Raw genomic sequence first — 14,589 nt, forward strand, 5'->3', positions numbered from 1 at the left:
TACAATTTTTGAAAGAGTGACTATGCCACCTGGAAATACCATCAAGATAATAAACAAAAAAGAAACTAAAAATTAATTTAGAAGAAATTAGTAAGAAATTAAAAAACAAAAGAGAAAAATGAATAGGTGGTCAAAACATGGGACTGCATGTGCAACAAAAAGCTAATCTAGGGAGTTCTAGGCCTGTTTTGTGTGCATGCCTAATGTCACCAGGTCTGCCTGATATAAATTTTAAACTTATTCAGAAGTGTAACTTTACACTTGACCTTATAGTGTAATATGAGAATTTAATTTTTTATAGTGTAACAAACTTTGTTTTAAGCAAAAGTACAACTTTTGGCCTTGCAACTCATGTAACTTCAACAGAAAGCTATCCGCCCCTTCAGCTTTATTTCAGACTGCTATGAACTTTGTTAACCATGGTTTGCCTCAAAGTAAGGTTCTCAAACCTCATCTTGTTCTCTTTGTAAAAAAATCAATTGATATAACAAAAAAATACTAATTGGAAATTTAAGTGCAAGATAGATGTGGCCAATGAGGCAAAATTTGTTTGATTAAAACATCCTTTTTGCACAAAATACTGCAATAAGCTCAATATTGTGCAAAAAAGAAAATTGGAAATGAATCTGGCTCATCAATTTGGGCAAAGATTAGTTTTGAAGCTACTAAATGATAGATTGATAGAACGGATAGAAAGCCTACTAATATTCTGTATGAATCAGGTGTTAAATTCATTTACAATAAATCAATTTGAATTTCATTTACCATCTCCTATTTTCAGCAAAAATTGAAAAAATAATCTAGCAGTTCTAATGATACCAGCAAACAGTTTGAAGCTACTAGTTTCGTACACAGGCAAAATGATACAATATATCTACACTTATTGAGGCATTGAATTGCAATTGAGAAAAAATACCAGAATAAAGTCTTTTTCTTGTAGTTTTCAGTGATTCAAATAGATTTTAGAATTTCCAAGTTGTTAAGTAATCTCAATATTTATGATATGGTGTTGTAAGAATGAGAATGAAGTTTTTATTCTTTTGCACTATTTTACGAAGAAATTCATGTCTGTATTCTAAAAACAAAATCAATTGCAGCAAACAATGGAAGGTATCTAATATTAAAACCTTTTTACTCTTATAAATAGCTTATTTTTGTAACATTCTAAAATCACATAGACCTTTATACAAATTTGAAAAAATAAAAGGGTGGGGTTCTAAGAGCTTCAATGTTGTCGGAATTTAGCGTTTGATTTTGGTAGACCAGCTAACAAAATCTAGAAAATGCATTTTTTCAGAAGCATAGAGAGGATTGGATACACACAATAAAGTGTAATAAATATTGGAAGTATTTCTAAAGGTGGGTGATAGGAATGGGATAGGCCATTTAAATGAGATTAATTGGTCTTTAACTCTTTTCAATACAATTAAAATCTAATCTAATGGAATTTAAAAATTATTCTAATTCTAGGTTGAGTTTGGCTTAAGCTCTTCCTGAAAATTTCTGTCTAGCTCTTCATATAGATCTTTCATTGATGTTTCTACCTGGAAAAATTATCGAAAAATTAATTTTTCATTATACTAGGTATATAAAACTTGTATGAAAAATATCAGACTTTTTAACATTAAGATATTGTGTAATTTGATATGTTTAAAAAAAGTATTTTGCTCATATAAGGAGTTGTTTTGAGAAAAAGCCCAGGAGCATCCATGTAGCACTGATTTCCCACAAACCTGTAACAATGTTCAAATGGGAGTAGAGAGTTATGATAAAATTCAGATAGCAATGGCAGTAGAGAAACAAAAAATATTAGGAAAGATACAATTTGGGAATTCTAGGTACCTGTTTTATTAGGACCACTGTTCCACCTATGACATCTTTTAACCTACAAAGATAGATAACTCTTTAAAGTTTATGCAGTTTAATATCATAACTTCACAAAATGGAAATTATGGTTAAAGGATAAAAGCAAACAAATTTCACATTCAAAGAATTAAAAAATTTTTGAAGGTCAAAGTAAACACAAATTAGACATTTTGAGTACCAATTGAGTACCAATTTGAATTGGTAAATTGGATATTTTGAGTACCAACTTTCAATCAAATTGATATCATTGGACAGTGAACACAGTCCCAATAGAGTCAAAATAAGCGACACAGACAAATGGGAGAAACATTTATGCTTTCTTGAGATTTCTGATCTGCTGAAGTTACTAAGTGATTTCAATCAAAGCATAGCTGTTTAAAAGTGTCTTTTGCAACCAAATTGGAAATATTGCAATGATTAATAAAATAAAGTTCCTGTGCCAAGAAATAAAAGATTAATCAAAATTTACCTTTTCACCTCTAGTTCATGTGCATGCCTTTGTGTCTGCAGGAGTTTGTACCAATTTTCATCAGTTACTGGTAGATTTCTGAGGGCAAAAAGTGACTAATACATCCCAATTGTTTTGTCTAAACTTCCTGTTAGCAAGGAAACTTCCTATTAGCAAGGAAGTTTCAAGAAATTCAACATGGGGAGTGTCATCAAACAATAGTTCCAAATTTTGAAATTGTACCCTAAGAATATTTACGAGGAAAACCATTCAGTGGGCTGAATAAAATCTTGATGCAGGGTGGAGTTGGCCCATGGGCCAGAGGTTAAGAGTAGCTGCAATACAGGATCATCTTAAAATACATTCATAGAGATGAGAAAACAATACTAGAATAGAAAAATGGGACAGACTTACTTGGGAACACAGTTATGCTTCCGTTCATATGCTGCAAATTTTTCCAATTGGTAAACACGATGAAGAAGGTAACTATTTACAAGCAACAGCAGAATAAGCCTGAAAAATGGTTGGGAGGTTAAGCTTGTCATGTCCTCGTGATTATCATATGATACAACAAAAAATCTTAAGTACTAAATAAACAAGTAAACATCATTAGTTTGTTATAAACAGATTAAGAAAATTAAGGAGAGAAGCAATAAAAAAACAGCAACAATTTTTTAATCTATGATCAAAACTTTTATAATTTATATTTTGCAGTGCTAAGTTGATACTCACAAAGTTGAAACACCAACTATTATTCTTGGAGATTGTCCACCAGGTCTAGGGGTAAATTACATGGAGTTGAACAAAGTAGTATGATTTATGTCAATGACAGAAATAATGTTTCTTGTATTTTTTTGGAATACTATGTTCTGATGCATTAAACTCTGAAGAGTGTCAGACAAAAAGCTTTAGTTTACTCAAATGTTTGCTTTTTTCAAAGGCATATTCTTCTATTTCTGGCCACAATTTTTATATCCCATTGAAGAGGTGATTTCAAAAATGTAAAAGTAATCTAATATGAAAATCATGTATCTGATGTAAGTAGAAGGAATACATTTAATTCTACTTACAGGGGTGAATTTGAAGATACTGAAACATTGGCAGCCTTGAAAGTTGTTTGCACATCTTGGTCTCCATCTAAAAAAAGTTCATCTTCTCAGTACATTGTCTTCTGTTTAGATATTATAGATTTTTATCATATAACTTACTGATGCTTTGGTTTATAAAACAAAATGCTTTCAGGTAGCAACTCTGAGACTCTGAGTTCAAAATTCAATATGGTCATCAGGCTACTGTATGATTTCAAGATATAGATAACGAGGCACGTGTAACTAATAGCTAAAAGGAACTTTTTATTCTCCGTTTTTATACTATCCCAATCATTTAAACGGTAACGTATTAAAATATGAATATGCAAGTCTTTATAAATATCAAATCTCATTGCCTACCATATTCAATTTTTTTAGTAGGTGTTGCCTTTCCAACTTCACTTTTGCCATAAAATGTTTCTTCTCTTGTAGCTTTCCCAGTGGCCTGTCGTTTTCTCTTCTTTTTTAGCTCGCTTGGTTTGGCCTGGGACTTCTGTCTCAACACCAAAGCTATGAAGACATGATAACATTTTATTGAATTCTGCTTTTCAATTTTATTGAATTACAAATTACACATTTCGACGGGCTTTGATGTTCAGTGGGTGGTTTAGGTCGAGGGGCAAATCACTCTTGCCAATAGCGTGCGAAATTCCCACAAAAAATGACTTTTGAAGATTTTCAACTAAAACAACAGGATTTCAGGTTGCCAACAAATATGTATGAGATTTCCACAGAGTGATTTGCCCCTCAGATGAGGCTAAACAACATGAGTTTAGCTATTAGTTGAACTTCTTGCGCATTGCCACAAATAATGGCAAACAGAATGGCAAGCATTTTCATGGAGTTTTTGCAGAATTACAAATTGGGCAGAAACATAATATGTCACTTTACATTGAGTGTTTTAAAAAAGTGTTTGTTGCATCACACTCGATTCTGGCCAGCTTAAACCAGCTAGGAGACACTGATGCTTTTCGCTGTCTCGAAAAGAGGGACCCAGGGTACCTAGGATCTCGGAAAAATTGCTACTTTTTCTAATTTTATAATTCATGCCTCAGGCTGCTTTGAAACAGGGGTAATTTGAGTTACTGCAGCTTTCAGTTTGGGCTCGTCTCCCTTCGTTCAGAGCTTTCGCCAGATACCAAACTAAATGCGCACCACTGTGAGTTATGCAGCAACATGAATTATATTGATTGCAAGCATTCCAAGTGCATTTATTTTCTAAATACCATTTTCCAAAGAGCATTTTTAACTAATTTTTATTTTGATGACTTTTGTAAGCATGTTCCAAATGATTTGGAGATTTGAAATCTTTGGACCCAGAAAGGTAATAGATTTTATGCCATAATTTATTGCTTTGACGTTGGGAAAAAAAGTCATTTTTTCGAAGATTATAGCTAGTGGATTTTTGAGAGGAAATAACCTTCAGAAGGATTGGGTTCAAGTGGTGTAAAGCCCTGGCAAAACGACTAAACATTTCACTGAACTTTTATTTAGCGAAGTTGAACGAAGTTTAGCGAGGGTGGCAAAACGTGACTAAACTTTTCCCTAAACTTCACTCAACTTTTTTGAACTGCGAGCTGTCTATGACGCTGTTGGGTTGTAGGGGATCTTGCATAGGAATTTGCTTTTGGTTTATTTTGTTGCATGCACAAGCAGTGGATAAAAATAAGAATCAGATGAAGCGACGGGGAAAGAAAAGAATTTTTAGATTATTGACAACAAAGTTGACTGTTGAAGAAGACAGTGGCGTACAACGAAATATTCAGATGTCTCACAAAAGCTTTTTGGGTCACGTAGAGAAAGGAAAACCATGAAAACAGACGAAAACCTTTAGATTTCCACAGCTAGAGCGCCTGCGCAATTACAACAAATGTTTAATTGGTAGCAAAACGACTAAATATTTGCTAAACAACACTAAACAACGCTAAACATTTTTGAACAGGATCAAACTTTGCTCAGCAACACACAACACGACTAAACAACACTAAACAGGGTGGCAAAACGACTAAACTTTTTACTAAACGTTTGGCTAAACAAAACTTGAGTGAAATATTTAGTGAAATGTTTAGTCGTTTTGCCAGTGCTTAAAGTTTTGTGGAATGCAGTGGCGGATTTAAGGGGGGGGGGCAATTAGGGGCAGTTGCCCCTCCCTTGACGAATTGAACCAAGTCTAGCGCCTATTTTTTGTAAATTGTGCGCCACTATTGAAGAATGAGAAACAGGTGAAATGAGAAGACCGATAGGTTAATTTGCTTCAAGAATTACCTCAGAGTTATGTTGTTTATTCTGAAAATGGATCTGAAATTGTTGTATACAGCGTACTCTTGTCACCAATTTTTGGAAATTTTTCAGCGCCCCCACTAGCGACTGCCCCTCCTTCAAATTTGCTCTGGATCTGCCCCTGGTGGAATTCGCTAAACGTAGGGTAGTTTCAAAGCCAACAGGTGAACAGAATCAATATGGATCGAAGATCGAAGTAGCCTGATAACCAAACCCCGCTGATAGCCAGCCCTGGTTGATAAACGGTATAAGGGGGCCATTCGGTTTTCTCGAGTTTTTATGGCTTGCATTTGATCACATCATTATATCCAAATAAAGGGGCAGTGATTGAAGTGACAATATGCAAAGGATTTGACAATTTTTTGTCTCTCTTTACTAATCGCGCTATTATTTCAGAACTAAATTTTTGCAAATTTGAGTTTTTATTGATTTTAATTACAAATGGGGTTATTTTATTATTTACTTTTATTTCAAAATCACTGTTCTCTCTAAATCAATTTATACGATTACATTTTCACCTGATTATTAATGACTGGAACTCAGATAGATTAGCACTCACATGGTTGAAATAAGTTCTGCCTTAGTGTCAAAGTACAACACTGAATCGCAGCTACGGATAAATCTATCAACTGGCGTCCAAAAAAGATTTATATATAGCTTAAACTGTCTATCTATAGCTTAAACTGGCCTCAAAAAATTCAGTTGCTAAGTCTACACCCGCCAGATCAGAAAATTAAATTTTTCAGATCGAGAATATTAACAACTTTCGGTTTTTTAATAACAGCTATTTAGTATCTTTATTTTGATTTGTCTGGGTTTCGATATTGTATAACCAAATGCGATTTATCGGTTTCCTCGTGCGAAATGATATTATTAAGTCTAAGAAGGTCTAAAATTGTGGAAAATCTCACTAAATGCCGTCAAAACCATGCATATATACGGATATCTATCACTGATAAGCAACTTGAAGGGGTGATGAAACAAAGGTCGTTTTGTTTCATTTCTTAGACCGTTACCTATACCAATTACCTCAAATATGACACCCTTGGCAATTCTGTACCCTTAGCTAGACCAAAATTGCAAAGAAATACACCTTTGATATAGTAGAAGTCCGAACAAGTATACTCTTGGTCGTGGCACATCTCCAGGTAACTTTATTTTGCAAGTACCCCCCCCCCCCCACATGTTAGTCATACAGTTAATCTTATTCTTTTAATCTTAATCTTATAATCTTTTTCCCAAACAGGAATCTCTGACTAGCCGGACTATACACTTATAACTGTCCTGTATGGACATAACAAACACAATGAAAGCAAACAAACAACAAATGGAAAATGTCCTTTAATGAAAGGAGGATAAAAAGATCTCGGTGCAACTTGCCATACTTCCCACATTGGGCAACTCCTCTTTCACCACCAAACTTCATTATATATTTACATAACCGCTTATCTTGACCATTGCTGGCCATTTCTATATTTGACTGCATTTATTACCAACTGCTAACTCATCTTAAAATAAAGAATCAATTCTTGAACTTGTGCACTCTTTTCTTGCAAATTATAAGGATTAAAGGCCTTTTTAGAAAACAAAAATATAACTTCCTAAATAATATTTTGATTCGAATGCTTGAATACAAATTTATTCGGTAAAAATTAAAGAAATTGATTAACTCTTTCTGTTATTATCGTATAATGAAACATTATTTTACATTCAACTGCAACTTTAAAAATGCATCCAAAGTATGCAAAAAAATATACCCATATACTTCTGGTAATCATCCTCAGATCCAATCCTGAAGGGATGGTAACGAAAAATTTCAGCATCACAATCTAACCACGACCTCATGGCGTCTCCGGGACTCGTGCTAGCTATTCTGGAAAATCTTATTCAGAATGACAACCAAACCGATGCGATCAGTATAAACACCGCTCCGAGAGGTAGAATGTTTTGAAATACGATTTACGACTTTGCGTCATGTGGCTATTGTTGGCAAAACAAAGGAAGATATCGAATGAGACGTTTTCAAGGAAATTAGTATGGTTGGTTACTATGGAGAAAAGCAGAAATAAGTGGAGCTTGAAACCTTGAAACCAAGTACAACACAAGAGGTTAATCCGGAACATTTCAAGTCCGACAATCATGAAAAGAATCTTAGCTTGCGGTGATCAGGCGAGTAAACGACCTTTGCACAGTTCCTATGGTGACTTGAAGGCGTGGCAAATACCAAGGCAACAGTTGACGGAACCAACCAACGAGGAATATAGAAAGTCGTCACAACTATTGTACATCCTATATTGAAGGAAGTCAAATTTTCCCACAAAACAACATCCCTGTATGTTCTTGAAATTTCTAATTAAGATTATAAGGTGCCTGCTAAAAGGGTGCTTCACGTGTAAAATTGATTTTCAGTATCATGCACTATAATTCTACTTTTCATCCCATTCTGAAATCTTTTGTAAAGTTCTTTGGCTATTGTATTTATTAAAAAAACTTCACTACTTGAATAGGTATTTTTGTAATATAAATAACAGTAATTGTAACCAAAGTAGGTAGCATCAAGGGCGTGCTCAAGTTTCTCTCAAAGAAGCAAAATCATTAATTAACCGTAACAGTTCTCTTTAATGATGTCATTATGTTTTAAAATTAATTATTGTGACTATCAAGAGATATTGCACAATAAAAAGATAACATAGATTCACGCAATCAGAAGATCGTCTTTATTCATGTGAAGACTTGCCTGCGTGCAAACACAAGCCCCCAGACAGAAAGTTAGCCTTAAGACACACCTTGCTCATTGATTCAATTTTTTGTGAATTTTCTTTTGCCTTGACCGGCGTTGGGGTTATCCATTCATGACAGCACGTTTAATATAGCACTGCAGCAAATGCTTTTCACATAGAGATTTGTTTTTTCTTCTTGTTAACTCATAAGATTTGCTTGGGTCATTAATGTTTGTGTAGGCATCCGTAATGGATTTGGTTAACGGCGTTTTGAGCTGACTCAGGCTAATCATGGGCTGAATTAAGCTATTCATCGATCTAACAAACAGCTTAACGACATTTATAAATCCGTGTATGCATTTTAAAGTTATTCATAAAAAATCTTTGAAGTAAAATTTTTATCCTGTTTTTCTAAATGCTGATATTTAGACATGTGTTATGCTGATATTTAGTTTGTGTAGATTAAAAGTATATAAAACGTCCGACTGTAAGGTAAGAGGCGACAGAAACGGCGATAGAGAGATAGATAATCAGTACCGAGGTGTACAATGAAGAAGGATTGGATACAACTGTTGTGTTTCTTTTAGCGTTCTCTTGGTACTTTAACATTGAATCTCTGAACCAGCAGCCAGTTCTGGGTTGGTACACTAGATAATTTCTACAACCGGCGTCGGTGGCGTCGCCACGGGGTGGGCTGTTTCCCAGAAGTCTATTTTCTAATTTCTCGAAATCCGTTGAAAACCTTTGGGGGGAGCTGGGGGTAATCAGATCGATTTCGATTTACGCACTGGTAAAAAAGCCACCATTGCAAAAAATGCTGCTTGAGATAGTTGCTTGTCCAAAAATATCAAAATGGATAAAAAAATACTAAAAAAAGGATTTTCCAAGAGTCTGAAGGGCATGGCCTAGAAAATTTGTCCTTGTCCACCCCAGTTGTCAACCCCGGCGTGAACATATCTTATGACTTAATTCATACAATTCATCATGAGGCAATCAATTTGATGCAAGTTGTATTCTAAATGAATTGACTCTTGTTTGCATTCACTGACGGAAAGTGGCTTCGAAAAGTATTATTTTGTCGTGAAATGTTCGTCGGTGTCAAAAGTTTACGACACTTTATTATTTGCTTCGTTGAAATGACTCCTGCTCTGTCAATCCTTATGTTGGCGAGGCGAGGCGAGGCGAGGCGAGGCGAGGCGAGGCGAGGCGAGGCGAGGCGAGGCGAGGCGAGGCGAGGCGAGGCGAGGCGAGCTGATAGTTTAGGGATATCATTATATCAATTACTCCAAACCAGTCTGAACCATTTTGGGGCGAAGGCTTATGGAAAAAATTTACATCTCATCGTACTTCACAGCATTTAATAGAAAATATTATGTATAGTTGCATCATATAAACCAGAGTTTCATTTTCACTCATCTCGTGAAATCCTTTTTTATAATTTTTCTTATTCGTTTGATTCGAGACTGGCCTTTTCCCATAAGAGCCAGGAATGTTCCTACCATAGCATATATAGGTACATATTATGAGATAAAAAATAGCGTCAATGATTTTAACTGCGCGTGTGCATATGATGCCCAAATTTAAAAGCCAGCGGATCTTCAGACAAATGCTTGTTCGTTTCCCCGCAATGTCCCCCAGTTTTGTACATATTTATGTGCAGCAGCGACACAACACACCCCCGGTTTTGTAACAAGTAACTATTGTTACAGTTTGTAGTTCTTTGAGATACTTGCAGTTTTTCAAATTATAAAAAATACCATCACGGCAGGTTAGAAAATCTCGTTCTTAGATGACCTAGATGCCAAAGAGTCATGTTATTATCATGAAACTAAAATAAATGTGTTATTCTTTCATATGTTTTCAAATGGTTTGGACCCTCAGCCTATGTAGGCTTTGTACTGGGTAAAGAGAGTATCTTATTTGGCGTCTCTAATGAGAACTGAAAACATGTCAACACTAGCAAAATGGCGGAATTTGTTAAAGATAAACAGAGTAATATTTTGTCCATTGAGATAATTATTTAACTTTCCGGTTCTACGTCATTTTTCTAGATCTAGAACAATTTCAAAACAATCGCATTCTCGATAAGACTTACCCAAATTTTTGAAATAGTCGTTGAATGCCTGATCGGCGTTCCTTTGTATCATGCCTGTAATAAACCAAGCAAAAATGTGAGGACGTTAAACAATTCACTGAAATAATACTCTTACTAATTATTCCTAAGAAAAAGTCTTAATGATGCTAACAACGCGTTAAAAAACCTAGATTTGGAATATATTTACATATATTTTCTTTACATAATTTACAGCTGCAGTCATAAGTTTCTTGATTGTTTCAAATTCAAGTGGCAGGGACTGTCATGAGGTTTTGCCTATAAACCTACTAGAATCATTTTTCCTAGACCTTTCCTTTTGACGGCTTTGCTATTTTAAAGTTTCCATCAATTGAGTCTTTACCTTTTTCTCTTTCCCTTCCTCCTTATTTGAAAAATCGCCTTTCAACACCTATTTTTCACCTTCCTCTTCTATACTCCTTAAAGCTGGAATATGTGCACATATATATGATTGACTTACTTTTTGCGATTCCCATCATTGACTTTGTATATCTGACTTCTGAATGAATCCTGGAATGCAGTATACAAATACAAACACATAACTACAAGTTAAGTTACCTAAATATAAAAGAAGGTAACGACACCTATTAAAAAATTTTTCAGGGAGATTGGCCCAAACGTCAGCACTTAGCAAAAACTTTCAGGGAAAGTTGGCCAAACAATGATTAAGTGATCACACGCAACGAAATTAGGCGGAAATTCTTGTATAAGATTGAGATAACGAGTCAGTGAAATCTGGTGGTAAAACTCTTGGACATAAAAAAGGGGCAAGTCAGCAACGAATCAAAGCTAATGCACAATTTCCCCTATTTAACAATAAAGATAAAGCTAGAGCTAAGTAATTAGTGACAATTTAGCTTGACAAAGGTTTAGGCCGAATTATGATCTGTATTTCAAATAAGCCTTTGGTAATGCAAGATTTGAGACAGAATGAAAAAGCAGAAGCATAAGATACTAAAGTAATTTTTGTTCTACACTGATTACATTAGTATTTTTGTTCCTCTGAGTATATACGTCGGATATTAACCAAAGATAAGCAAAAAGTCAAATCTAGATGTGGATCGAAAGTAAAGAGAGAGGACGATTGGCGAGTTTGATTAGTTCCTAACAATGCTTCATAAAAGTTTTCTACAAAACACGACTAAGTTTTTGTTCTTATGATTTAAAATTGACCTAGATGATGTCATAATCTGCAAAGCACTCTGCAGATACACAGGACAAAAACATAACAAAATTGCCAAGGGATAAGAAAGACAGATGAAATACTATTACCTCATTTTGCAACGATTTCCTGGTAACCTAGTCAGGCAATACAGTGAAAAGATGTGAAAGCTATCTGCATATGGAATTCCTTTGTTGTATACCTAGAAATGTGAAATTTTAAAAAACTTTATTCAAAATCTTCAACATTGGTGCTCTTGAGTAAAGAGATGTTTAAAAGTACAAAATATTTAAAAAATCCATATAATTTTGAGATAAAGCTAGAGAAGGTACCTCTGTTTCTACAACATAGAATGATCCGGGGGTGTTGTTCTTATGAAATATCTGAAAAATAAACACAACATATCTAAACAATTGTAAGTTGATGATTTTTACTGAAATAAATGGATGGTGATACCAAGATGAAAGTTTCTAAAAAGAAACATTCAAAAAGAAACATACTAAAAATTTGAGTAATGACTCGAAGTGATGGAGCTCTTTGAGATTCAATCAAAACCCCTTAGTAAGTGGTTTACTTGGCGCTTCACACTACCATTTTGTATAGTTTTAGCAGATCAGATTTGAGATTTTCATTACCTAAGCCAACCCCAATTACGGCAGCAGTACCAAGGTCGATCGAGGAGGTCCATAATGACCTATATAGTGTTTTCAATGATTTTTGAAACAGGAAAGACTTTAAACTTCAGACAAGGATAGGTTAAAAACAGGCAGACATCAAAGGATGAAAGTTATCAAAATAATCGGCCCAGGATACTAGATTACAAAATAATAACAGAAAACAATTTGAACAATTTGAACAAAGTCTTTGAGCCTGCAAAATTCTTCTGCTTTCTGTGTGGAAAGTTCCTCGATTTAATCCAGTCATTTCGCGTATGATTTATCTATACAGCTTAGAGAAAAAAGCAAGGATTTTATTTCGCTCGAAAGAAATTTATTTCTGTTTTCAAAGCTGGCATTGGTTTCTCTCATTGCCAGTATTCTGTATCAGGGACAAAACACATGATTAAAGAACACAAGTCGAATGATCTCTAAAAGTCGAGCTTGCATCTCAAATTTCTTATCAGCCATAGGTGCAGTACTTGGGGGTTTAGGGGGGCTGAGCCCCACTTGTTAATGGCTAAAATTGGAAAATTTCTATTTTGCTATTGTTTTTCGCAACATTTTGTGCAAGGGCGCCTCTTGTTTATTTAGTAGCACCGCTGTTATCAGCTGTATGTAAGGCAACAAAAATTGCATAACAGCAGCATTGAAGTAACAATGGGTACCTGTTTCACACTTGTCTCCGAATGTTTTGGTCCTATAGTATAGTTTAAAGTCAAAGTGTAGGTCAATAATCTTTCCGAGCTACCGTCTTCGTTTTTGGTAAAATCATGATATCGAACATCTACAAGAAGAGAAAGAAATTTCAGATAACCTGGGGATTAGGGCATTCCACAAGCTAATAGAGACCTGAATTCCCTTAAAAAGTTGAATATATTCACCAAAAGATATTGAGCCGTGCGTATGATAAAACTATGAAAAATCTCTTTAAGTCGTAGCCAATCATATCTGTATACTTGCTATGCCTACTTGATGAAATCTGAATAATCCGAATAAAATTAAGCCAATCAAAAGACATTTGATATTGCCTTTATGACAACAATACATAAGAAATGACGATTGGGTAAAAAATTTCATAGATACGGATAGTCATTAGAGTTAAGACTCTTACTCAGCATTTTCCTGCTTTCATGGATCTGTTTCATGACGTCAGAATCACTCGAGAAACAATGCTCAAACAAAGCATCAACGTCAAAATCGAATTCCTACAATAACATCGAAAACAAAAATGATTGACAAGTCAATCAAAGGAGCTAAGAACATGGGAATTACGAAGAAAAAACAAGATGGTCGAAGGGTTCCACATAAAATTTCGGCACAAAGCCAATAAATTTTCGAGTGTAATATTTTTTACATTGTTTCTAAACACCGTACACTAGCAAAAATACAACAATTAAATTAACAAAGCTGAAAATACCACACAACGGAGACTTGTGATTACTTTAAAGGGCGCCCCCTTTTGGTAGGCAATGTTGGGGAAAACCCCATGGAATGTGTTGACACTTCAACAAAGGAAAGAGGAAAGTGTTTAACTCCTAGTGGAGACTGAAGGACAAATTTTTTAATGTAAGATTTAAAGAAGACAAATTAGAAACATTCTGAAAGCAAAGTAAAAGAGAGTGACAAAACCTAGAAAAAGTTTATCTTTACTCCGGGCAATATCTTAAAGCGGCTAAAACATTCCTAAAAAACTATGAAAACGAAGTGGGGTTTGGGTGTGTGACAGTTTAGTTTCTTTCATTTTAATTTGCCTTCCTCGTGTTTTTCTTGGCTCTTGCAGCGGAATTAAGCCTTAGACAGAGTTGGAGAAGGTGGTGTAATAAGTTGGAACGATTTTGCATATGATTGGGGAGGGGGCTTTGTGATAACAGGTGTGAAAGCGAACAGGTGACAAATGTGGCAAAAGCTGGAAATGATCAAATTCACCGAGACTTACCTCTACACAGTACTCTACTCCTGGATGGGCTCCCACGCAAGGGCAAAACACTTCACCGCCAGCGTCATCAGCTGAAAAAGAAATAAATTTATAGGAAAAAATTCACAAGTACATATCTTAATTGGATTTACGGGAGAGATAAATGGCAGACACTCGTAGGAAGGGGGGGGGGTACCTTAACATGTTTGAAAGTATGGGGACGTGCCATTATTCAGGGGTACATTTTTCCTGAAAAGTGCGAAACTATCGGTACTAATTTTTGAAATTTGTGCGGAACTATGGGTACAATTTGAAGAAAAATGCAGAATTATGGGTAC

General features: G+C 35.0%; 1 protein-coding gene across 3 annotated transcripts in view; it reads right to left on the reverse strand.

The window, feature by feature from the left end:
- Nucleotides 1-122: 122 nt before the first annotated feature.
- The window catches only part of LOC135684238 (protein Aster-C), a 31,774-nt gene continuing 17,307 nt past the window's right edge, over nucleotides 123-14,589 (reverse strand). For all 3 annotated transcript variants that reach the window (XM_065199703.2, XM_065199702.2, XM_065199704.2), the window contains 14 exons: nucleotides 14,273-14,343; nucleotides 13,448-13,541; nucleotides 13,002-13,120; nucleotides 12,010-12,060; nucleotides 11,788-11,879; nucleotides 10,976-11,025; nucleotides 10,498-10,551; nucleotides 3,763-3,912; nucleotides 3,385-3,451; nucleotides 3,047-3,091; nucleotides 2,729-2,827; nucleotides 2,336-2,413; nucleotides 1,843-1,885; nucleotides 123-1,544 (listed from right to left, as the gene is read on the reverse strand). In XM_065199703.2, the coding sequence (XP_065055775.1) occupies nucleotides 1,467-1,544; nucleotides 1,843-1,885; nucleotides 2,336-2,413; nucleotides 2,729-2,827; nucleotides 3,047-3,091; nucleotides 3,385-3,451; nucleotides 3,763-3,912; nucleotides 10,498-10,551; nucleotides 10,976-11,025; nucleotides 11,788-11,879; nucleotides 12,010-12,060; nucleotides 13,002-13,120; nucleotides 13,448-13,541; nucleotides 14,273-14,343 (1,091 nt within the window). In that variant the 3' untranslated portion in view covers nucleotides 123-1,466. The remainder of the gene's footprint in view (nucleotides 1,545-1,842; nucleotides 1,886-2,335; nucleotides 2,414-2,728; nucleotides 2,828-3,046; nucleotides 3,092-3,384; nucleotides 3,452-3,762; nucleotides 3,913-10,497; nucleotides 10,552-10,975; nucleotides 11,026-11,787; nucleotides 11,880-12,009; nucleotides 12,061-13,001; nucleotides 13,121-13,447; nucleotides 13,542-14,272; nucleotides 14,344-14,589) is intronic.

Source organism: Rhopilema esculentum, unplaced genomic scaffold (assembly GCF_057945365.1).
Source record: "Rhopilema esculentum isolate cy_ngs unplaced genomic scaffold, ASM5794536v1 HiC_scaffold_34, whole genome shotgun sequence".
NCBI lineage: Eukaryota > Metazoa > Cnidaria > Scyphozoa > Rhizostomeae > Rhizostomatidae > Rhopilema > Rhopilema esculentum.